At 47.2% G+C, this 25,113-nt stretch overlaps 1 protein-coding gene across 6 annotated transcripts in view; it reads right to left on the bottom strand.

Moving 5' to 3' along the window:
* Positions 1-531: 531 nt before the first annotated feature.
* The window catches only part of DNM2 (dynamin 2), a 64,692-nt gene continuing 40,110 nt past the window's right edge, over positions 532-25,113 (bottom strand). The window contains exons 11-22 of one of the 6 annotated variants that reach the window (XR_003941497.1): positions 21,678-21,764; positions 21,144-21,214; positions 19,743-19,794; positions 18,868-18,879; positions 12,850-12,963; positions 9,358-9,467; positions 8,971-9,082; positions 7,679-7,840; positions 6,980-7,215; positions 6,519-6,773; positions 1,350-2,136; positions 532-1,307 (exon numbers count right to left, since the gene is read on the bottom strand). Coding sequence is in view for 5 of the 6 variants with exons in the window: in XM_030197029.1 (XP_030052889.1) it covers positions 6,037-6,106; positions 6,519-6,773; positions 6,980-7,215; positions 7,679-7,840; positions 8,971-9,082; positions 9,358-9,467; positions 12,850-12,963; positions 18,868-18,879; positions 19,743-19,794; positions 21,144-21,214; positions 21,678-21,764 (1,281 nt within the window). In the remaining variant the exon portion in view is untranslated. Of the gene's footprint in view, positions 2,137-2,917; positions 6,107-6,518; positions 6,774-6,979; positions 7,216-7,678; positions 7,841-8,970; positions 9,083-9,357; positions 9,468-12,849; positions 12,964-18,867; positions 18,880-19,742; positions 19,795-21,143; positions 21,215-21,677; positions 21,765-25,113 lie in introns of those variants that run through there. The other 5 variants (XM_030197033.1, XM_030197030.1, XM_030197029.1 and 2 more) reach the window with 5 other exon arrangements.

Consider the following 25,113-nt stretch of genomic DNA (forward strand, 5'->3'; position numbering starts at 1 on the left):
TCACCCAAGATAATGAAAAGAGAAGTCCTGGAGGCAGTTGCCTACCAAACAAAATGGGAATTGTAGAAAGACGAGCAGGGATGGAAATCCAACAGTTGATAGCTTTATCTGCATTACAGACAAGCTGATTCTCCCTTAACCATTGACCCACAGGTAAGTCAAAGCAAAAGAAAACACACACAGCAAACAACAAATATATTACAAGCCATATATAAAATCTTTAAAACTAAAAACAGAGATCAAAATAAATCTGGTACTGCATCACAGAACCCATTTCAAGCCTTCCTATGAATACAATGCTCAAGTTTAACCCGCTCCCCACCCCCCCTACAGATCCCTCTCAGAAAGACAATCTCAGTATCTGACTTTATGGTAGCTTTTCCTACAACATGTATTTAGTTCGATTGTCTGGGTCTGCTTAAAAAAAGCAACCAGTACTACACCGAAGACTTTGTCACACCATAAAGCATCAGCAAGTCTCCACCCCCCCCCCCCAAAAGAAAAAAAAAAAAAAAAAACCAAATACACAGATTCAGCCCTACATGAGTTTATTTGAACAAAGTTGTCTTACCATACATCTTGGTAACACAATACATTTTAGCCAGAGCTGCTGTGCAATCTCATTTGTGAAACCATAGCAAAGGAATGGAGCATCTGGTCAGATTTCAGAAGCATTACAAAACCAGAGCAGGCAAATGAAAATAACCAGGATCTGTCCCACTATGTCCATGAAACCTACTCCCGCTTGTCTCAGAGAGCTTTACGCTCAGGGCTTTAAGATCACACAGGGGGGCAAAATGGCCCAAATTAGCCTTCTGGTTTGAAGACTGATGATGAATCAACCCAAGGGAATATTAGCATAACTAGTGCAATAGGGAGCATCTGTCAGTACAAAGTGAAAACCTCAAACCAGGTTCTATTTACAAAAATAAAATGACACAGCTCTTAAAAATTATGCATTGCAGGAAAAAAATCCTCAGTTAACATCTGCAAATATTTTAAGCATGTTTAGGACTTCTCTTAACTGTTGATAAATTACACATTTGGAATCCCTAATTAGCTGGAAAATAAGCACCTTGGACAGTACAAAAATCAGTTCTGGACAGCTCTGGTGAAGATACTAAGGAAAGAGTAGTTAGCCAACAAACCCCTATTTTTACTTTTATTTTTGTAGTGGGGGTATTTTCAGTGTTGATTATTTAAGGCTTGATTTTAGGTTTAACCAGTCTACTCTCAAGACGCTAGAGCTTTTGCATTTGTAAATTGGGAATGCAAACTTTATAAGCAGCATATTTCACTACAGCTGCCTTCTCTCTGCCACAAGCTGCAAGGGCCTAGGGTGACTAAACAGGAACAAGTATCCGAGAACCAGCCGCACATTTTACTTCTCTGCAAAGCTGAGATTTATATACCGAGTGATTCTTAATCCCTTTGTAGCCCTTTAAGGCATGAGATGGGTCATCTTGCTTGTTGCTACATCACCCTCACTTCTAGCCTGTGCTAGTTAGTAATGACATCTTCACACTGTGACCAACATTAGACTTGGGAATGAACACAAAAGAAGGAATAAGCAAAAATGGCATTTCCTTCCATAAGCTGATGGTGGAGAGACAGTAGCATGTTAATGCCAAGAAACGTCTTCGAGGTAGATGTGGCAAGTTCTTCAGGGTAGCTGGATTCTGGTCAAATACACAGCTAGGAAGGACTCTCTCTTGTCCTGTTGCAGCAGTGGTAGTGAAGATGTTGTTTCAAACCAGCACCGAGTAGCAGGCAGTCAAATGAAGCTTGGAGTCTAGGAAGCGCTTGGTCTTTCTTCACCTTCATCGACTGGGCTCAAACTAGAAGCACCTTAGTGGAACAGATCAGGGTCCAGGCCCAAGTGACCAAGCACGCTGTTTAAGGCTCCAGCCAACAGTGGTCCTTCCAGTTCTGCGTTTACACAGTAGTTTAAGGAACATACCACAAATCCCTTTTGTATCCATTTGTATGGAAGCCAAGTGGGTAGTTTTTACATTTCAGAATGTCCAAGGCGATCAGAACCCACTTTACATGACACAAAACTACGAAACAAAGGATCCATGCTTCAGGAAACATCACCAGAACTGAGGCTTGCTGGGAGTGTTAGGAGGTGGGCGCCTGGGCATGAGAGAGGAGGGGGGGGGAGAGATAAAATGAGACCTTCACACGTCTTTTAACAGGACTTGGAGCCACTACATGCTCTCACGAATTTAGAATAAACCCTCCCTCCCTAGCACAGAAATTCTCTACCGATTCAGAAGGAATAAAAAAAAAAAAAAAAAAGATTCTCGCAAGATTCACTAAAGCAGGACACAGTTCCCTTACCCCCATCCCCACAAGCAGCAGCAGGTAGACAGACACCAAGCAACCCAGGCATCACCAAGGGCCTTCAGAAAGCAATTTCCAGCACCACATTGCACCGGGGGGGGGGGGGGGGGGGGGGGGGGGGGGGGGGGGGGGTGTTAGACTTCAATGCCACCCAATGCAGTTCGCTTAAAACCCTCCCCAGAAATGTTTCAACATTCCATACAGTACACGTGTTTCTCCTGGCAGAAAGAGGGTTTGGGCAAGAAACTATAGGTTCTGGGTCAGAATCTTAGGAAAATTCCCCTTGATTTAGTTTTTACATTTCTGAGATAGGGAACAATTTAACTTTAATGACCTATGAAGTTTGCTTAATGCAAATGATGGGGCTCTCTCACCCTTTTCGGCCAAGCACAAGTGCTCATACATCTGTAAACAGAATGCATGTTAAAAAAAGTTACCAAATAATGTGGTAAGGGGCAAAGGAAAAAAAAAAATCACCTTATTAAAACACCCATAACCAGAACAGCAGGAACCACCACCAAAGCCAAAAGAGAGGGCAAAGAACCCAAAACGCAGAAAGCCACACACAAGGTGAAATCACCACCACCACAAGAATGTTTTTTATTTGCATTTTATGAATACGGTACAGAATCAGAGGCACTTACAATTTTCAAAACTCAGTAAAACAGTGGCCATCTTTTTAATCTCTCTATACACATATAAATATATAATATTTTAAAGTCATACAAAGTGAGATGAAAGACCTCAGAATCCATTTTATACACTACCACCAGAGGACAGTCTGCAGGTAGTCAGAGTTTTTGAAGTTACCAAAAAAGTGTAAATGATCCCAAGGAATATTAATTTATCAAGCACAGGAGACTGCAAAACGATCCTTTTCCAATTTTAAGTAAAAAGTAGCCATGTGAGGGAGCTGCTCAGAAATGGAGAAATTAGATCTTACCTGCAAATTTTCTTTCATTTAGTCCCACCGGATCAATTCAAAACACGTGGGTGTTGTAGCCGATGGCTGCAATACCCACATGTTCTAGAATGATCTGGTGAGGGCGCAAAGGAATCAGCAGTTCATGCATTAGGCTCCTGTAGAGTGGAATAAGGAGGAGTGCAGGATGTGTTTTGATTTGCAATTAAGATGATTGAACAGACAGTAATTGTTCCAGCAGACAAGAACACACGTTAAAGCACTGTAGTCTCATTTCACTTTGCAATAGCCAAGCACATAAAAATATGACTTAAGAACAGAGGAGACCTGAAAGGGACTCAATTTTATATAGAGGACTTATGATTTGTTAAAAGATGCTCATTACTAGCTAGCAAAGGAAGGACTGAGCAGGTCCCCCAGTCTAGGCTATAACAGGAAAAGGAGCCCATACAGCATCTGCAGGGTAGTGACCAGAGTTTAGGAATTTGTGCTTACACAAGGAGCTTGGAACCAGAGTTTCCTATCAAGGGCTGATAACCTCTGGCGTCCTCTAATGGCCAATAAAGAAATTGTTAGTCTTGCGTTTCAACGTATACAATGAAGACCAGTCTAACCATGCACAAATTCTTATTCTGGGAGCTTAAACCCCCCCCCCCCCTCTATTGGAAGGCAGAGGTGGCTGTAAACGTGTCATTCTCCTTAATCCGTAAGGCAGTATAGAGCCTGCTTCTGGTTCTACACAACAGGGTTCATGTGTGTATTAGGGGTAAAGAAAAAAAAATATCTAGCTTTTACAATTAGCAATGTTTGTTCTTTCAGAAAGACATTATATACATCGTGTGAGCTTTTCCCATGTAATTCTTTTAAAACGGACTGGGAAAAGTCAATGACTCAAATCAGCACCCAAAGGGAGGCACTGGAGATCTAGACATTCTGTTCAATAGCTGGGACTCCTCAGTTCAGCACCTGAGTCACAAAGAGGCACTTGTGGAAAAACCAGTGGCAGCTGCCTCGATTTAAAAACTAAAGAATTATAAACCACTCCCTGCATTACATCTAACCTCTGTACTAACACACAGCTAATACCCAGCCTGACCCTCCACTATAAAATTTATAGGAGCCAACAGAATCCAGACATGGCTTCCTTTGTAGGCTCCGGTCAGCCTGAAAGCTGGATCGGATGAAGGTCAGAGACTGGAAAGCTGCAGCACTCTCACCCCTCAAGCTCTACTCGGTACTTGCCCAAATATCCATTTTAAGCCCCAGGGGGTATGTTATGTCCTTACAAACCAAATATTAAGGGAGTCTACCAGAAGGGTGAGGCAAGTGTGTTACATTCCATTCATTTGACAGTGGGTTACTCATGACTGCAGCTCTCACTTCCAAGAGACAAGGCAATCTAACTATCTTCAACATCTAACTGCCCACAGGAAACGTCTCCCTAAAGATGTCACCAGCATGGGCATTTCAGAGTTTCAGTCATGCAGAAATGTCCTCTTAAAGTAGAAACACCTCCCTAAGCTCAGCACTGAAGTCTTCTAGAAGCGAAAGAAACATATTAATCTCACAAGCGCAGTTCTTACGAGTGTTAAAAGCAAGGCTGTAGTGATTTTATATTAACAGTAATGCTATTTCCATCACCTGAGTCTCAAAGCAGGCCAAACTGTGCTTTTCACAAGGCTGAGGTTTAGATCAGGCCAGCAGCGCTACATGTCTGCTGCTCTGTTCAGAGCCCAGGGACAGCTGCATTTTAGAGCTTAGCACTTCAGAGAACGTATGCTGCCACAGTCCTCTGCCTGGGTTCAAGACTGCACGTATACATTGAACGTACTAAACAACTGAGCTCACCGGGTGGCTATACAATGAGACAAGATTCTTCCGCCTACAGGAGTCCAGAACCAGACAGACAGTGCGAAGGCAAAAAAAAAAAAAGTATCTTAATTAGATGAGCCAGAGCTCTGTTAATAAGTGGGGGTGGGAAAGGATGAAATCTTTACTGCTGCTGCCTCTCAATAGCACTCTCACCTCATCCCCCCCCCCCCCAATTCCCTTTATGCCTTCAAATCTCCAAGATACTAGAAAAATATAAATGCCAGAGCAACCTTGATCAGATTAATAAAATAAAGCTACATTTCTGAGCTACCTTAAATGTTGCATAGGTGAAAGGTGAGGAAGGGAGGAAAAGTGTCTTAGCATGATGGAAAAATTGTTCATTATGCTTGTACTTTAAAAATGCCATCTTTCATACATTCAACATCTCCTCACTTAATTCACTTTTTTTGGATTTTCTTTCACACACAGTGCACTGTTCATATCATATATATATTTTTTAAACTTTATTTAACCTTCACAGAAAACGAAGAGAAAACCCCAAAGAGTCCGATTTTCCCCACGTACTGGGCAGCAAGCAGAAATGCTGCAGCACACTCTAGGATGAGGCCACTTTTACTGACCCATGCTACGAGGTCTGGAGCAGGAGAGGTGGTGGGCATGACGGACAGGACAACGGGAAGGCCATAGGGAGGGGACACAGAAGAGCGTGGAAATCGCAGACCGCTTCTACGCTGCAGGATGGAGAGGACAGCAGACCAAGCACTGTCTTTTTAAAGATCACTTCCTCAACCTGAGTTGATCGTGGCTCTAGAGGCTGACTGGGGCAGAGTTGCTCGAGGCTGCAGAGGGTATCGTGCCTACCCCCTGCCTTTTCCCTCCCTCAAGACCAAATGCACGACATGCATTGGCTTCTTTTTACCCCACCCACCCATGATTTAATCTAGCAATGAAGGTTCAGCTGGTCGGATAATGGTGGGGCGGTTCGGGGCTGCTGGGGGTCTTCTGCTGCAAAGAAAAAAACATAGCAGGGGAGGTAGAAAAAAGGAAAACAGGCATGAATGTTAAGCACAAGGAGGGCAAAAGGAGTCACAAAAAGATACAAAGGCAACTCAGCAACAGGAACAGCCACTTTTGAACACCTCCCCCCGTGTTCTCTGACAACAGATACACTGAAGACAAACTGACAGAGGCGATCAGGAGACACTGAAGCGGAACATATTTCACGGAAGACAAAACTCTCAAAGAAATCTGTAGTCATGACTGGCTTCAGGAATCCAGCAGTGGGAGTCTATTTAGTTGTAGTCACTAAGTACAGCATTTTGTTTCACACACCAGAAAAAGTTACATAAGCCAAGTAGATACTTCAAGGGCTGCAAGATTGCCACTAAAATACAGCTCTGGGAGGCTGAATACTTACCTGGGCAAGCCTGGAGGAATACCAGGTGGGATACGAGCTGGCCGGGAAGGAATCTGAGGAGGGGCTGAGAAGGGGTCCAGGTTAGCAGCAGTAAATGGGCCTTGAGGTCCAGGGCGTAAGGGGATAGGAGGAGCCACAAATGCTGAACTTCCTGCTGGGACAGGGATAAGAGGGGGCCCTGGAGTGGGGCCCCTCACAGCTGGGGGCCTGCTTGGAGGCAGTGCACTGGATGTGGGTCTGCGCTGAGTTGTCGGACTGCAAAGCAAAACAGAAAGTATACAATGAAAAATAAGGGATGGCAGGAGGCCCTGGGTGTTTCTAAAAGGTGGCAGGCACTCAAAAGCCACTTCCTCTGAAGCATGCGCTGCCTTTTAACAGTGTTCAGCTATCACTCTTCGTCCGACAGCCCCTGCTATGTATGAACCAGGCCTGATAAACCAGCAGCATGTCCCCCAGGCTACCTGTGCCCGCTGCTCGAGGTCTGCAGCCAGGTATCATCCACAGGGGGTGGGACAGGGGTAGACACAGTGCTGGTGGTGATGTCACCAATTATGTTCAAGGATTCCTTCAAGGCGTGATACATGCGTAACATTTCCTCCCGACGCTGAGCCTGCTCTGCCGATTCCTCCATCAAGCTGTTTTGGTCCGCAGAGGAGTAAAGGTAAGCCAGCAGCTCCGAGTGGATGAAATCCTTAGTCTGCACCAGGAGAGAGAAAGAAAGTGTTTTTTTGCTTTTTTTTTTGAGAGGGGGGGGGGGGGGGGGGAAACAGAAGTATCCTCCATGCTCATATGCCCAGAAGCAGCAAATGCTGCTCTGCTACAATATATGTTTTATCTGGGCTTCCTACATAAAGTAGGACATTTAGACCTGCAGCTGGTGCTGCAGTGAACATCTGCTCTAGTACAGCTTTTTCCTAACTGTATCAAAAGCTCAGACTCTGCTTATTAAAGCAAGCCAGACCAGCTCCTCTGTGAACCACGTGCCCAGAGCATGTCTCGTTATCCACATCCTCACCCAACTGAGGCTACTGAAACATCTAGCATCAAAACAGCCCCTCTACCCTCCCTCCTCAGGCATGGAGGCCTACAGACACCAAAAGTGGGGTTCGCTCAATCCCTTAGCACCGAGAGGAACCCTGGATGAGTGCCGCTGTTCTTACGTTATTTATCATAAGGTGCATGATTGTCTTTGGCATGAGATCACGGATCGACTTGTTGATTATCGCCACATAGGAGTCCACCAGGTTGCGAATAGTCTCCACTTGACGCTCCAGCTGAGGGTCCATGGAGAAGGTGTTTTCCTGACAATCTTCATTCTCTGGCTGTGTCAAAGGAAGAAAGCAGAGGTTAATGGCTCACAGGCACAATTTTCGCCTGTCCTCAGCTCCGGCCGTTAAGTCCTATCCAGTGGTATATTATGTCACCAGATTTGGAACTACACATTTCCTTCAAAAACAAACCAGCTGAAAAACAAATAAAATCCTGAAGTCTGAAATTTCATTCCACTCTACTAACACTAAATGGTCAGGGCTGGATTAAGGAACGGGCAATCAAAGCATTTGCCTAGGGTACAAATGTTTAGGGGGCCTTTATCAGATGTGCTAATTCAGTATTCCCCCACTGCTGTGCTGGGGGGGGGGGTCACAGGCCAGAGCTACCAGTACTCTCTGGGCCCTGCATGTTCTCAGCCATTGGCCAGGGGTCTATGAGCAGCGCCTGCCTCTTCTGCTTTCAGAACCAGCCCTATGCGTCCTTAGTATCATTCTACGGTATCTTTGTATTTTTTTTTTTTTTAAAGAAAGATGCAGAAGAAACGTCTGCTTGACCCCTGAAAATGTCTACATTTTTTTATTTAATATGCCAATCTAGGGCCTAAAGGGACAGGGCTGCACAGGTATCAACTACAACCTGCTGACCAGACTGAGAAATAACGAGTGCCTCAAAGCCGCACAGGACCTTATTAGATCAAGTTGCTCAGTAGTTCACCTGCTGGTAGGGCGGCATATTCTTGCTTGTCAGGAATGATCTGGAGCAGATGCACTCCATTTAAATAAAATTCTGCTCGCAGACCTCTGCCCACTGGCTGAGAACATGCAGGGTTCGGGGAAGATGAGGGCGCTTCCAAAAGGTAGGGGATAAGGGGTTAAATTAAATATTATGGCTAAGGGTTAATCGTGCACCTATGTCTGGGATCTTAAGGGTTAATCGTGCCCCACCTGCCAGAATTCCTCCCACCCAATACTAATTCTCATTTTATCCAGCACCCGTCACATGTGTCTAATACCTTTCTGCAATGTTGACTAATCAGATAACCTTCACTCAGGCACCTCACAAGCTAGAGGAACTGCGTCAACACAACACATGATTCCTTGCCGATATTTTATACACAGTAGAACATGCAGGGAAACAAAGGGTTTCTGCCCCACAGAAATCCTCTCCCATGTGAGCTTACCTGGTCTTTTTCGGGGTAGACCCCAGCCCGAAGGAAGGAGGCTTTCCAGCTATCGACATCTTCCTGGGAGTCGCAGGCTAATTCAATCTGACGAAGGTCCTTATAAACATTCCTGAGGAAGTGGAGAAAGCAATCAAAGCCCATTTCCTGAGCCCCTCCAATCCCAGAGGCGAGGGATGCTGCCCCCCATGCCCCTCCAGTCCCAGAGGTGAAAGGTTGCCCCCCCTCCCATGTCCACCAAGCCCTCCAGTCTGTTGTGTGTAAATATTTCAATGATAAAAAAAAAAAAAAAAAAAAAAAAAAAAAAACTTTTCCAGGGATCCACATTTTTAAAAGGCAAATTAGTTTGGTAACTTTATTGTGGACCAGTGACATGGCTTCCCTCACCTTTGCTCCGTGTTGAATATGGCAAAGACATGTTTGTTGGACATGAAGCCCTTCTCCACATCTCGGATTTTGAGGTTATCCAGGGGCAACATGTATTTCTTCTCTTTCTCCTGCAGGAGAAGGATGAGGTGTTAAGACAGAAGTCTGCAAGGCCTGTGCCATATACTATCACCTAGTCTGACCCCCTCCCCCATCTGTCTCCCACTCCTCTTTACTATAAGATGCCCTCCGAGGCTTGAATACCATTAGAAGTAAAACCTCTCTTACTAGCTCAGTTTTGGTTGAGCTTTCTTACTGTTAGAATGTCCCAGACCTCCACTACTGAAAACTTGTAAGTGGGACGAGACACTGCGATAAGAACCTGACGGAACAAGCTTGGGTTTGGTTCAGCAACATCATGTCAACAAGACAGAGTATGTGTGAAGGTCTACAAGAGGTCAGCCATCATCCTGCACACCGGGCAAGGGGTAGATTAACAGGAAAGAACCTCAAGCAAGAGTGAGCCAGGTATGGTCCTATTCCATATGGTACTAATCCCAACAGGGTCACAAAACCCACTTTTGTGGTCATGAGCTGGGCAGATACTCTACAGGATCTCATTATCCTATGCTTTCTGTGGCTGTGTGAATTTGGGGGGGGGGGGGGGGGTCACAGCTGAAGAGATTGGCAAGCACTGTCTTAATCGCTCCGATTTACTGACCTGGCTCTGCTAGTTATGGGCAGCATATCAAGGGTCCTCTGTGATCAGTCTACCCCCCTAAAAAAAATCTGAGACACTGACCTCAGATACTCATCAAAAACTTGCAGAGCTGCAAACTACCCGATCAGTTTCCTGTGTGCACAGATTAATGAAGGAAGCCAGCCTGACTCTGCTGGGCAACCATCCCCCTTCGATTTCCAGACATACCTAAGCTCTGGAGGAAGTCTAGAAAGCTGAGAAGTGTGTCTCTCTACCCCCTCCCCCAATCATGAAAATGTTGTGTCCGTCTCTCCTTTTGAAGGATGGGGGAAAATTGAGTCCTCTAACAGGCATGGCCCGCCCCACCAGGCCTTCAGCAAGAGCCGTCTGGAGGTTGAAAAAGAACATCTGGAATCGCTTTCAACTCTGCTGTCTCCAGATGCTGCAGCGCAGACTGCACTCCCAACGTGACGTTCTCTCTACAGAGGCCACGGACCTCAGCCCTCCCCTCTCCCCAGCCCCCTTCCCAGGTTGTGAGGCAGCCAGAGGCTTGTGCCACGTCAGAAGGAAGACAAAAGCTCTTCTCCTCCTCCCTGTGCAGGAGCACCCTTCCGTCTGGTGATTTTCGGGCTGCAGGGATTCTTCCAGCAGGCGACGCCCACCGGCCCCATCTGCCCAGTGTTCAGACTACCTGTTCAGGTAGCTAGAAGTTGCACAGTAGTCTACACACTGGTTAGGTTGGGCTTGGTACAGCAGCCTCTCCACTGCCAGCGTGGGAAAAGCACACAGGTAAGGAGAACCGTCCTCCGAGATGTTTACAGGTCGACCCAATTCCAGCTACAGATGCAGTTGATGCAACTCTTCTGGACCCTCCCCAGACCTTTGATGCCATCTCGCATCTCTCATGCACAGGCAAGGAAGGCAGGGGTGAGAGGCTGGGCCACTTCTGTATTTTTAATCAACTGCTTTTCCGGCTTCTGGCTCTCTTCCTCTGAATCTGTGCTAAAATCTGGCTCAGTTTAGCCTCTTATTAAAAAGAGGAATTAAAGAATGCTCATTTCTCTCTGGAATCTTGTGTACATTTGTAGTGTGAAGCTATTTCTCAAGAAAATAATTGAATTTACTTTAGTGCAGAGCTGCGACTTATTTCGCCCTCTGCATATCAGTGTAGAGATGGATTTTCCAGCTGTTGGGAGGCCCCCCTCCTTGCTCAGCAAGACAACAGCCCTCATTCATTCACCCTGGCGGTGGCTGGTTTTCATTACTGCACTGTCCAAAGGGTAGATGCAAAGGCCCAGCCCAGCTCCTGACAGGAAATGGAGCGTCTGGGGCTGGCTGCTCTGAGTCTGCCTCAAGCTGTCCGAGAACATTCTTCCCTCCAAGGATGCCAGTGGAGGGGCCGTCACAAAGAGGATGGGGAGGGAGGGTCTCTCCACCCCAGCTAACTTCGCTTCCGAGACGTCAGATAAAAGGAGTTTCAGTTTAATGAGAATTGTAAAAGTTTGCAATAAAAAACATTTCACAATTTCATTCTTTCATGAGTCTTTGCTTGTGGGGGGGGGGGGGGGGGGGGGGGAGGGGGATCTCGCTTGTTGCCCTTTCAGGCACTGAAGTCTGCAGGAGTCTAAAGTGCAGACACTGCCTGCGTTCTTCTAAAGAATTTCCAGTCAAAACTCTACAGATGTCATTTAACCGGATGCAAAGTCAATCACAAAACTGCCTCCTTTTACACCCAAGCACACACTCCACATTCTCAGAGCGGTTTAGGCTGCGAGGGGGGATACTTTCAAATCTGTGCCTTTTTCCTTGAGCCAGCATCCATAGGTACTCCACACGTTAAACTTCAAAAAGCACATTGCATAAAATGTACCCGCATGCAGGGAACGGGCTGCCAGGATGCTGGAGCCCTTGCAAGGTAATCAGCCGTCAGATACAAAGGGACAACAGACCAGAGGGTGGGGGATCCTTACCACAGGCTACAGAGGTAATATTCAGTGCACCCCCTCCTGCTCAGCAGGACCCCTTTAAAGGCCCTGATGCTCAAAGGTCTGGCACTAAAGCCGACAGCGCAAACCTAGCTCTCCAATGCTCAAAGCAATTGGCATTCAAATTTTGTGCGTGCTAGTAAACCAAAAGCAAAAGGGGAGAAACGTGCCTGGCGCATGCGCAGAAAAGCTTTGTGCGCATGTCCAGACAAAGCTGGAGGTGGAAGCTCACATCTGTGCTGTTCTTTTCCACAATTGTTTGCACTTAACATTTTTGAAAAGCTGGTTATTTAAGTGCAGTAGAACAAGCACCGCGTGCTTTCACTTTCGCTCAGAGGCACACACATTTCTCTCACTAATCAGCATGGGTTTCCTTCCGATCCCAAGACAAAACCAGCAGTTTAGTGGGAGAAATCCTCTCCTCAGAAGCTTTAATACCTCTCCTGAGCTGGCAGTAAATTTTCAGCATTTTTTTCTGTGCTGTTTGAGCACTGGGAGTGACAAACAACCTAACATCCATTTCATTACATTAAAATACAATGTGGCCATATTTGGCTCAAATGTTTGATATCTACAGTCCTACACACATTAACGTGTTGCTACTCCAGCACTAACTGCCTTTAGGTTTTAAGCATCAACTCCTACATCCAGTTCGAAACCCTCACACACAGAGCTCTGCCAATGCACCTCACTCCTTCCCTGCAGCACCCCCTGCTATTTCAGTAATTATCGCCCTCCTGCCACAAAAAGATCCCTTCTGTAATGTTCCACCCCCTTAAACCTGGAAGCAATGAGCTCAGGAGGACACAGGGCACCACATGTTCTTACCTCCTCATCTTTGTACCAGGACAAAGACTCAGCTGTCAGCACGAACCAGTACTCCTTGGAGCCGCCCTTTATGATACTAATGTTATTAATTGTCAACCAGCCTCGGCGGATCACCTGCAGGAGAAAAAGGGAGAGAACCAGGGAGACACTGGTGACCTACCACAGATTCTCTCTAATATTCCCCCTCCCCACCACCACCCATCCCATCCACCAAGAGGAAGAGAGAGAAGAAACCTGTTCAATATAATATTTTTAAAACATCCAGACTAAAAGATCATCTCCCAGGTATGATCCCCTTCTGTGGGGGTCACTCTTGCCAGTTTAGACAATTGACTGGAAGCAGTTTTCCACAGTGGGTATGCTAGAGGAGTGAGGATGCAAGAACCAAACCAAGCTAGCAAGTCCCCCACCACCACAGGGGGTTGTAGCACCAAGCCAGGGGGCTTTAGGTGCCTCAAAACAATTAATGCAATTTCCCCGAGGTGAAGGCCCACCCTAAGTCATGGCATATTCAACCACCTGCCTCACTGCATAAACTAGGTACCATAACTCTGTCCCACAGAACCACCAGATAGTGCACTGGTCCCATCGCCAACAGGGAATCTGGCTTTTGGAAAGTTGACTTATCTGCACACATTTAACCAATGAAACTAACAATCCCTTATGCTTGCACATCCAGAAACAGATCCTGGGAGGGGAGGGGGGGAGAAGGGCCTTGTTCTGTAGGGGGCAGGGGAGGATGAGAAAACTTTTAGGAAATGCTGAAATTCTTTTTTTTTTTTTTTTGGACTACACTATTATATTCATAAATCTCATTTCCAACTGTTCAGCGGTGTCCTTTTAAATTCAGAAAAGCCCACCTGCGTAAGTCCAAGGATGCTGAAGGCCACTGGAGCTGGTCTATCTCCTGCCCAACACGGGCAGGTGCGCAGTGGGCTTGGTATGCTCAGATTCAGTAAGGCCACATCAGTTTGCACACCCTTCCCTCCATCTCTCAGCTTCTCGACAGGGAGGAAAGGAATGATCCTGTACCTCATTGGTCAGCTAATTAAAAGCACATTTCCAGTTCCTCATGCTTTCAGATCCCACTAAGAGCATTCTGAAAGCATGAGGATCCCACTAAGAGTGCCTCCCAGAAATCTGCTAATATATAATACTGGCAGGGCTTCACACATTCAGGAGAATTTACAGTCCTACATAATGCCAATGGAGGTGTGGCTCTTACAGGTAAAAGTGGCCATCTCAGATGGCTCCAAATCCTTTTACCAGCTGCATAAACGGTAGAACCACCTTGGGAATGCCAGGTGCTACTGAAGCTGGACATCGAGAAAGGTGCTTTTAATGTGCCATGAAAAACCAGACGTCACATGAATTGCGACAGACAAGGCTCCAGCAAACATTGGCTATCACTGTGCAAGAGCTCAACCACCTCCTCTGCACCACTACTGCCATCTACTGACAGAGCAGCAGAAGTGCTGGACAATGTTCCACACAAGGAGAAGAGCCAGGAAATGGAATCAGCTTTGGCTCCATACTGTGACTGGATCGCGCGTACTCGTCGGCCCGCTTTACACACTACGTTAACAGGTTAGAAGGAATTCAGATGCTACACAGAGAGACTTGCAGCTGGGGAAAGTAGTTATGAATTGCACTGGGTCATGCACCGCTCGCCGAGTCAGAGTGGGAATGCAGCTGAGATTTTTAAAAAACCACACCCACAAACAAAAAAAACCCTTAATCCATATAGTTTGTACAGTGGCAGGAAGAAGGAGCCATGAAAATTAAGATGGCAAAAAGGGAGTTTAAGAACTCCATGACTTTCTGACTTTGTGGCAAGACTGGAGGTGCCAGATTAAAAAGAAAAAAAGCTGCGATTAAGATTCAGTTGAAATTTTGCTTTCAAGAAGGGCAATTTAAGGCAAAAAAGGAAGGCAGGAAGCCAGAGGCAGGGCAGAGGACAATGTAAGAATCGGATCATGGCACTGGCCACTCTGTTCTCAAAGGCCACAAGTTCTGGGACACCCAACAGTGCACACAAAAATGCAATCCCATTTTGCTATTAAAAATCCACTACACCTGGCTGTAGATTCAGCACTCTCACCATTCTGTCCTCACCGAGCTAGCCAACAGACTGCAACCAGCCTTCCCTACTTAGCTCCCCACTGCTCAGATAAAGCAAGGCTGATGGATGCCTCCACTTTGCCATCACTGTAACACTATCTGGACTCTTCTCCAGCCGGTGATAAAACACCCAGCCAATCATGCCCTCACTATGTTTTCTTTCCTTATAATCCTGACCAGACCAGTCCAGAATTTGTGGATTATAGCTGTACACCAACAGATGGAGACAAAGATCTGCAAGCTCTGCCCTATAAGATCACCATGCAGCCTTAGGTCTCCAGCAGAAGGTGATAGGTGGACCATGCAGCTTCTGAGCCATTTGGAAGAACTTATTCCCAGTTGGGCAGGGAATGTCCTTCTGAGTGACTATCTTGGAGGAGTCAGTTTCCTTCCCCCCCCCCTTTTTGTTTGTTCCCCCTTCCCTTTTTCTGTAGCTTCAGAAAAGTGATGTTCTATACAATACACAGATCTTGAGCTTCTGCCAGTAGGCAAGCTGGGCTACTCACTAAGGCAGCCAAGACCTGAGGGAGCTTGGGCAAATAACCATGTTGCTGAAATGCTGAGGTGGCCATTAGTTACAAACTGTGTTAGACCACAGCACTGGGCCCTAATACTATCATGGCCCATGCACTTTAGGAAAAATATGGTCATAGGGTGAGATGGAGTCCCAAGTGGAGTGTGCCAGTGACTGGCAGGGTGCTTCTCGTCATGGCGGGTCTTCTGCTGATAGTGGGGAAGCCTGCCATACTGCAAGAGAAGTGTGAATCCTGATCAATGGCTATGCAGTCCTGCAGTTCTCAGGCAGAAACTGTAGGAAGCGTGACCATTTTAGCTTGTTGTTCCTACAAGATGCTTCACACACAGCATCCCTGGATGAGGGGTCTAGCCTCCAGGCTACTGATGGGGTCCCTCAGGAAAAGTTTCCGATGCATTGGTGGTCTCTGCAGTTCCTTTTGGGACCTTCTGGCAACTCTGAAATTCCATTTTCTCCATAGTTCTGGCAACTCTGAAATTCCATTTTCTCCCTAGTTCTGTATTACTCCAGCACAAGGTTTTTCATCTGAAACACTCTCAAAGGGCTCAAGAAGCAGAGGTTCTCACCTAGCCTTCCTCCAAATTGGCGGGGATTTCAGCAGAGATGTCTGCAGGTGCTGGACAATTAGGAGTCCCAATCACTGGTCTCTGCTGCAGTCTCAGACCACATGGGATCACTAGGGACTAGAACAAGTTCCCTTGAAGAGCAGCTGGAAGGTGGTAGATCCCTGAGGGAAGGAAGAGTGACAACCCTTCAATAGTCTGTCTAGTCTGGAGGGAAGGGCTCCTGGCAGTGATTACTAGAATCCTGGCGGCTTTGTATCAAATGAGCCTCAATACAAGAGCACCTTAGCTATGCAAGGGCCTAGTGTTCTCCTTCAGCTTAAGGCAGGCTTGGAGCCCTGGGCAACTGCCTTGTTTGCCACCCTCCAGTAGCACCCTGGAGGGGGGGGGGGGTACATCTTTGGGAGTGGAGTAGCCTAGTGGTTAGTGCAGTGGACTTTGATCCTGGGGAACTGAGCTCAATTCCCACTGCAGCTCCTTGTGACTCTGGGCAAGTCACTTAACCCTCCATTGCTCCTGGTACAAAATAAGTACCTGAATATATGTAAACCACTTTGAATGTAGTTGCAAAAACCTCAGAAAGGTGGTATATCAAGGTCCCATTTCCCTTTCCCCTTTGAAGGGATTAGCAAGCCTTCCAAAACTTTTCCGATTCATCAAACCATTTAGGCTCTTATTTCAACAGAGTGGGACAACCCCTGAAGTGGGCAAAGTCAAGGCTGAGCTTTACCCCTTGGTTCTTGAGGATAAGGAAAAGCTGAAATAGTCCACGGTAGATGCTTTGGTAATGGTAGTTACCAAAAACATTACTCTCTCAGTGGAAAGAGGTTCTGCAAGAACACAAGTTGACATTTGATGTTTCAGCTTTGGATCTCCAGGTGACAGTGTGCAGTGCCAATGTTTCTAGGGCTTATCTTTATCAGATCCAACATGGTCATGGTTTGACACTCCCATCAGGACATAGGTCCAGCTTATGTGGCAGATTCTCTTTATGGCCTAATTAGGACACCTGTAAGGAGTATGGCAGTGGCATCAAAACGTTTTGTGGCTCTGTCATTGATCTGCACACACCATTTCTCAAATCTGTCTCAGCAGGCTTCCCTTAAGGGCAAGCTGCCCTTCAGTGAGGATCTACAGAAGCTGGCAAAGGAAGGCTTCTTCTAGAGTAAGGTTTCACAAAGCTAAGAGATATACGCTGGGAAAACCAAGATCTTTTTAGCATTCTCAATTTCAAACATTCAGTCTTCCTTTCAAGGAGACAGAAAAATAGCTAACCAAGGACCTCATGTCTCAGGTTCTTCCTGGATAAATAGATGGGACAGCTGTATTTCTCAGGGAATGGACCCAAAATCACATCCAACCAGCGGGTCTTAGGGATGGCTGGGTTACAAGCTATAGCTTTCCCACCCTTGGGAACTCTGTGATGGAGAAGAAGGGCACAGATCAGAGCAACTTGCTTGAGGACCAAACTCCACATTCTGTTCCTTCCATCTTGCTGCACCCATATGCCTTCAATAAACTTCCCAAGTCCGTAGATCATGCTCCATCTCTGGTCCTATTCAAATTCAGGCAAATACCTATATTTTAATCATTGCCATAATAAATGAAATTAAGTACTCTTAGTTGTCCTGTTGTCTATCTTGAACAGACTGTAAGCTCTGCTGAGTAGGGACAGCCTCTTATATGTCTGTGTACAATGCTGTGTATATCTAGTAGCAGTCCAGTGGCTAGATTACAAGATGGCTACCAACAAAGACAAACCCTGTTGCAGTTCCTTACAATCCTGAGCAAGTCACTTAACCCTCCATTGATCATCTCAGGTACAAACTTCAACTGTAAGTCCTATGGGGACAGAGAAATACCTAGTGTACCTAAATGTAACTCACCTTGAGCTACCACCAGAAAGGAGTAGTCTGGGGTAACTTGTCTTATGCTCATACTTGGGAAGACCAAGTCTAAAACACAGCTGCCAGCAGCACCGAGATATGGATTTTTCCAGAGACAAGTAGGCACACCCGATAGCGACGTCTGATGGATCCATATTGGTTAAGATGCCCCCAAGCTCATTTCAGACACTTTGCACAAAGACCCAATGAGTCCTTTTATTCAGGAGAGTCCTGAGCCGAAATCACACGTTGTGTGACATGCCCTCTTCCCCCACCCACTGTGTCACAGCCCCTACAAGGGAACAGCAGACTGGGAGCGATTTTTGCACCGTCTCCCTTGCAGCTGCACCACTCGCAGCCCTTGGGACAGCCCTGCCCTTATCAGGATCTGCTGAGAAACCATGAATCGGTGTAATGGTATAGGCTGGGTTGTCTGATCTAGAGATTCAAGATATTTTTAATCCTTACTTTCCACCCCAATTTTGTATTTTTGTACACACACACACACACACACACACCCTGCCCTCCCCCATCCCCAAAGCTGCAGGGATAGGCAGCTACACCTGTGAACCTTGAAGGCTGCAAGCGGGTCTGGTATTCAGGAGAACTACAAAGGCTATTCATGGGGTACAGCCATAATCACCTGCTCTCAGAAATAATTCAATTTGGTTATGCTGAAAGGAACTGCAAACCTAGCCAAGCTCCAAGAGAGAGAAACTGACTGACACTTGCTGACTTCTGACAAGAAAGGAGATCAAACAGGCTTACATGCCGTCAGTACTAAGCCAGGCCCAGGAGAAGCTTAATACAGTTAAGAGGAAGACTACCTCATTTCTGTCTCTCTTATTTTTGAGGTTGTACCTACTATCATTGGCTCCATCTACATTCACATGCAGGAAGAGGGGGTACTTACCAAGATCTCACCCTGCCGGTGCAGAAAGTTAGGATGTGGTGAGGAAAGCAGGAAGGATAAGAAAGGAGGAGAAAAGCACAAGAGGAGAAACCAGGAGCAGTGTGATAGGAGGAAAAATAAAGCAGAAAGAAAAAAAAAATAATTACGTGCAATTAATATAAATTTACAATGTTAATGTTTTATTCAATTTAAAAAAAAAAAAAGTTATTTCATCCTGCAAGCATTAAGTCATGCAGTGGTTACACATTCCATCCCATGTCAGGCATGCACTCATTCCATGTAAAAAAAAACAATCAAACCAAAGATGATGGGAGAGGGGAAGGGACAGCCAGCGAGCATGGCAGGGTAACACGGGTGGGCGGAAGGCAACTCATTTAGCTCCAGAGCCTCCTCTCAATAAGGATTACTGTGATGGGAAAGGTTCGGAAGAGAGACTCAACATTTCCCTGGCACATCAGCTTACTGTTATATGATCTCTCGCCACCTACCCCCCCATCTCCACCTCAAGATCTGACAGCTGTAAGTAGAAGGGTCAAAGGTCTCTGGTTGGGACAGCTTGTGAAGCAAGATTTAACAGGAAGGAAAGGGCATCCACAGAGTCTACTACCACTACTTCCTTTTCTCCCTCTGCCATATTGTGTATAAAGGCGTCGGCTGCAAAATGCCATCCAATGCTCAGGCTGCAGTTATGGACACCTACGAGTTTCTTAACCCAGCCACCCCTAATCTTTCCCTTTCTGACATATCCCGAAATAGCAGCTATCCAAAAAGAAGTCTCAGCTCTTCTGCAGCCTGGAAAAGTCGACAGTGCCCGTGTGTGCCAAGTGCTCGATGGGGAGGAGGGTAGGGAGGGTGAGTTTTGTGAGCTGCAATACCTGATTCGGGATGGCTCTTTTCTTGTTCAGCTGTGTGCTTCTTTGCTGGGCGCTGGAGTGAAAGCAGAAACAGCGTTTAAGTTCACATTCTTACAGCCAAGTGGAGAAAACAGCTTCTATGGCTTCATTTGTAGCTGGTGGTGTTTTTGCAATTCTGCAGGAAATTGAAGGCCAGATGCACTAAATTTAACGAGCCATTAACGAGCAAGTAGTAAACCCTGGCATGCACTAAAGACTTCTCAGAGCCATTTTCCGACGACGGTAGCAGCTAACGAAAATGGAATGCAGATGAGCAAATTGTGTAGAAACCCTATTGTAATGAGATGCACTAACCTTTTCTGACTGCCTTAACACTGGAAAATCTAACGAGAGGTCTGTACCTGTTGGGGCTGCGCGGGTTTGCCCCAGCCTCCCCACCATCCTCCGCACCCCTGTGGCCCCGCCCGTCACCCCCTCCACCTGCCACCGGGCCCTCACAGCACCTCTCACCTCTGTGTGAAGGCGCTGCAGCAGGCAACAGCTGATAGCCTCTCTTCGTTCTTCCCTCCTTTCCTCCCTGGCCAGCCCTCGTCTGACGAAAGTAACGCGTCAGACGAGGGCAGGCCAGGGAGGAAAGGAGGGAAGTGATCAGCTCATTTGCATTCCTATTCCTTGATGCATGCCCGTTCCTTACCGATTCGCTAAGGGAATCGGTAAGGAAAGGGGTTAAAACGAGTCTTTAGTGCATCTTGGCCTGAGTAACTACTGGTAAACTAAGGGGCCGGTGGGGGGGGGGGGGGAATCCTACCCAACAGCACATCTCCTGAGGGCAGTGAATGAGAAGCAGCCCACAGTACGAGCAGAAAGCCAGAAGGGATCAGCAAACGAAAAGCACAATCCCAGCTCAGAGAGATCATTCTAGAGGAGGGTACTACTAGACAGACTAGAAACTGCAGCTGGTTGCACATCACACCCCCCCCCCCCCCCACCACCACCACATCAGCCAGATACGCACCCGGTCAGGAGCTGCTCTGCATTGTAACAGCTGAAGGGGATGGGGAACAGTTTCAGAGAAGTCCATGGAGGAAAAGATGAGGTGTGAAAAGAAAGAGGAGAGACTGTGAATGATGTGTGAAAGCAGAATAAATCAAAAGGAGAAACACACGCAAGAAAAAAAAAAAAAAAAAGCAAAGCAAAACACAGAAAACAAAACAAAAAAAATCAATAGGAAGGAGGCAGGTGGAGACTTCTGCCCTAGTTTCTGTAGAAAATCTGGGCATCGCAGCAGACATGGGCCAGTACACAGAGTGAGCGATTACAGGGGTGAATCCGGTTCAGAGATGGCCCAATTCCCCACTCCCTGCAGCTGGGGAACCTCCAAGCCCGGCGTGGTACAACCCTGCCATTCCCGTACACACATACTTGGCAAAGCCAATGAAGTCTTCGTGGTTGGTGTTGATGTACGACAGCTCGATGTCAATCAACAAAAGGATCTAAAGGAAAAAAAATGGGAGGGAAAAAAAAAAAGTTTAAAAAAAGTGGTTACAAACAGGTTTAGGATTCAAATCAAGCTGCTCTGCGCTCATCACACCTTTGGGGCTTTGGCGAAGACCTGACTAACTTGAAGGCATCAGGCAGCGACTTTTCAGTCTGGATTTCAGGCAACTTGACTCATGGCCTGCTTCCCAATGTGCAGATGCCAACCTGATGAGGATTTTAAACGAAAGCTGCCCCCGACCCCCCTCAACATGGCCACAGATATACAAGATTCAGGAAGTACCATGACACTTCCTGGACCCCCATGTCATTTTCAGGCAGAGAGGAGCTAACACCCCCAACACCCCCCAGTGCTTTGTCTACTCTCTGGGAAAACACTTTGGCTTAGCTGGGTTACCAAGTCTCTGCTAGGCCATCACAAGAGGCAAAGATACCTTTAACCCTCAGCTCACACCCTACCTGATCCTTCGTCTTCCCTTCCCGCTCACGGATGTGGGTCGACACAATCCTTTCGCTTTCCTCTCGCAGTCTGGGGTACGAGGCCAGCTGAGCGCCGGGGAGACAAACGGCAGGTCAGAACTATCGCAACGGCACGTTGATAAAAAGGTAGTGGAGAATTGTAAAGGAGAGGCAATTTCACGATCGTGCAGTCAGTGATTTGTGTTAATTAGAAGTCTGCATTTATGATTTAGACAGGTTGAAAAGCCAGGCACAAGTTAAGAAATTTACGCACATTCTGAATCAAAAACAATTTTTTTATAGGAAGGGTTGCAACAATACACTTTAGGACCTGCAATGGGTAATACAATTTCACTTATGAAATGTGTCACTGGTGACAAGACTAGTTAAGCAGACATGCACACTGTCCCCCGATACCATGCTGCGACCCTGGGTGAAAGGAAGAGTGCCCTAACGGCATGCTGGAAGGCCAAGGCAGTGCTGGCTCGGACAGAGAAGAGCACCCACTGCCGAACCAGCTCAGTCTCCCTTCTTCAAAGGTCTCTCATCCTAGCAGCACCTGGATAGAGCACTGCAGGTATCCAAGATCGCATGGAAATTGGAATGCAAACTGCAACACACCCCACAGCCATGAAATGTCTGCCAATCAAAGACCAGGGAAGGAGAGGGGCAAGGTGAGATATCACTTTCACAACACTGGCAACAGGAAGAGACTGATTACCTTGTCTGGCGGCTCTCAAGCCACCAGATCAACACACTTCAAACTGGGCTCCAGGTGTGAAGAGCCCAGCTTTGTGCCACTTGGAAAGCAAAAAAGACAAAAGCAGGCAGAACAAGATAGTGGGGGACAGACAGGAAAAAAAAAAAAAGTAGTAATAAGCAGGTTAGTAATCTGCCTGTCCCAAATCAGACTCCTGCCTCCGAGCTCAAGCAGGTGCAAAAAAGTGTTCTAAGCATGTGTGGACTTTAGAAAACAAACATTCAGGTTCTTTTGTGGACTAAAAACACTGGTCAATCATCAACGTCCCCCCTCCCCACTCGGGACTACACCACTGCCCTGGAACAATGAGGAGTTAAGAGGAGACATAACCCCTCCACACCATCTTCCTGCCTCCCAGGGAGCACCAGATAGCAGCAGGAGGAAGTGTGCTGTGTCGGGGAGGGCAGGGCAGCAGACAGCCTGCCCACCTGCTCAGTAAAGTCACTAAGGGCAAGATGCACTAAAGACTCATTAAAGCCCTTTCCTTACCGATTCCCTTAACGAATTGGTAAGGAATGGGCATGCATCAAGGAATAGGAATGCAAATGAGCTGCTTGTTGTAGCTCACTTGATTCTCTATTCCGTCATTAAACAGTCGGCCAGTCAAGCATGCGCAGAGCAGCCAAGTGTTATGCTGGTTGCTCTGCGCATCCCAAATATGCCTCCCTCTGACGCCCGAAGACGCCACGCTGCTCGATCCAGAGGACAGTGCAGTTGGATGCCCACCCAAAAAAAACGTCCATTTTGGCCATCACCCCACCCCCGCAATAATGAAAACATCTTTGGCAGTGCTTCACTCAGCTGAGAGACCTGGAAGTCCCTGAGCCAATCACAACACGTTTAGCTGAGCTGTGATTGGCTCAGAGATTTCTAGGTCTCTCAGCTGAGTGAAGCACTGCCGAAAGACGTTTTTATTATTGCGGAGGAGGGGGATGACGGCCAAAATGGACCTTTTTTTTGGATGGGCGTCCTCTGGATTGAGCCGCATCAGAGGGGTTGAGCAGCACAGCGTCTTCGGGGGGGGGGGGGGGGGGGGGGGGGGGATGGGCATCCTCAACTGCATTGTCGAGCTGCATCGGAGGGGGTGAGCAGCGCGGCATCTTCGGGCGGCACAGGGAGGCATATTTGGCATGCGCAGAGCAGCCAGCATAACGCTTGGCTGCTCTGCGCATGCTTGACCGGCCAATTAGCCCACTGTTTAACGATGGAATACAGAATGCAAGTGAGCTACAACGAGCAGCTCATTTGCATTCCCTTTCCTTAATGCATGCCTGTTCCTTACCGATTCACTAAGGGAATCGGTAAGGGAAGGGCTCTAACGATTGTTCAGTGCATCTGGCCCTAAGCCTTTCTCCCTAGCACTCTGGTCACAGGCTCACTGGCATCAAATAGCTGCTCCTGGCTTGTCTGACTGGGTGTCCCCTGTGGCACAGGCGTATCCTGGTCACACCAAGGAAATGCAGCTGTTCGAGTTACTAACAGGTCCTCTACATTGATATGGTAAAATTATGTATCATACCTGATAATTTTCTTTCCATTAATCATAGCTGATCAATCCATAGACTGGTGGGTTGTGTCCATCTACCAGCAGGTGGAGATAGAGAGCAAACTTTTGCCTCCCTATATGTGGTCATGTGCTGCCGGAAACTCCTCAGTATGTCGATATCAAAGCTCCATCCGCAGGACTCCGCACTTAGAGAATTACACCCACAAAGGGACACTCTGCCCAGCTCACCACCGCCGAAACGGGGGAGGGGAATTAACCCAGCTCATCCCCACACAAGTGGGGGAGGGGAATCCGTCCAGCTCATCCCCGCGGAGCGGGGGAGGGACACCACACCCGCCGATGCGGGGGGGATCTGGCTTATCCTGCAACCGCAACCGCGGGAGGAGCTGACTGACCCTAACACCGCCGAAGCGGGAGGGGTACAAAGCTGCCCTAAAGCCGCACGAAGCGGGAGGGAGTGCCGGCAGAATTTAAGTCTCAATCCAGCCCCGTAAAACGGAGGGGAGAGGAATGCAGCAGCTCACTGTAACACAAACTCGTCTCAACTCTTGAAGAATCCAAGTGAAAAAACTTGAACACGAAGTCCTCCTGAAGTAACTGAAGACTAAACTTGAACCTAAAATTCAACCAGAACATAAACAGTACAGATATCTGGGAGGGGCTATGGATTGATCAGCTATGATTAATTGAAAGAAAATTATCAGGTATGATACATAATTTTACCTTCCATATCATCATGCTGATCAATCCATAGACTGGTGGGATGTACCAAAGCAGTACTCACCCAGGGCGGGACATAGAAATCCCTGACCGCAACACTGAAGCTCCAAACCGGGCCTCCGCCCGAGCAGCCAGTTAAGCGGTAATGCCTGGAAAAGGTATGGGCCGAAGCCCAAGTTGCCGCCTTGCAAATCTCTTCCAAGGAGACGGACCCGGCCTCTGCCATCGAGGCCGCCTGAGCTCTAGTGGAGTGAGCCTTCAGCTGGATAGGCGGCACCTTCCCCGCGGCCACATAAGCCGCTGCAATGGCTTCCTTGACCCATCTTGCCACTGTAGGCTTAGCAGCCTGCAGACCCTTACGAGGACCTGCAAACAGGACAAACAGATGATCCGATTTCCGGAAATCATTGGTCACTTCCAAGTATCTGATGATGACACGTCTCACATCC

This window comes from Microcaecilia unicolor, chromosome 3, assembly GCF_901765095.1.
Source record: "Microcaecilia unicolor chromosome 3, aMicUni1.1, whole genome shotgun sequence".
Lineage (NCBI taxonomy): Eukaryota > Metazoa > Chordata > Amphibia > Gymnophiona > Siphonopidae > Microcaecilia > Microcaecilia unicolor.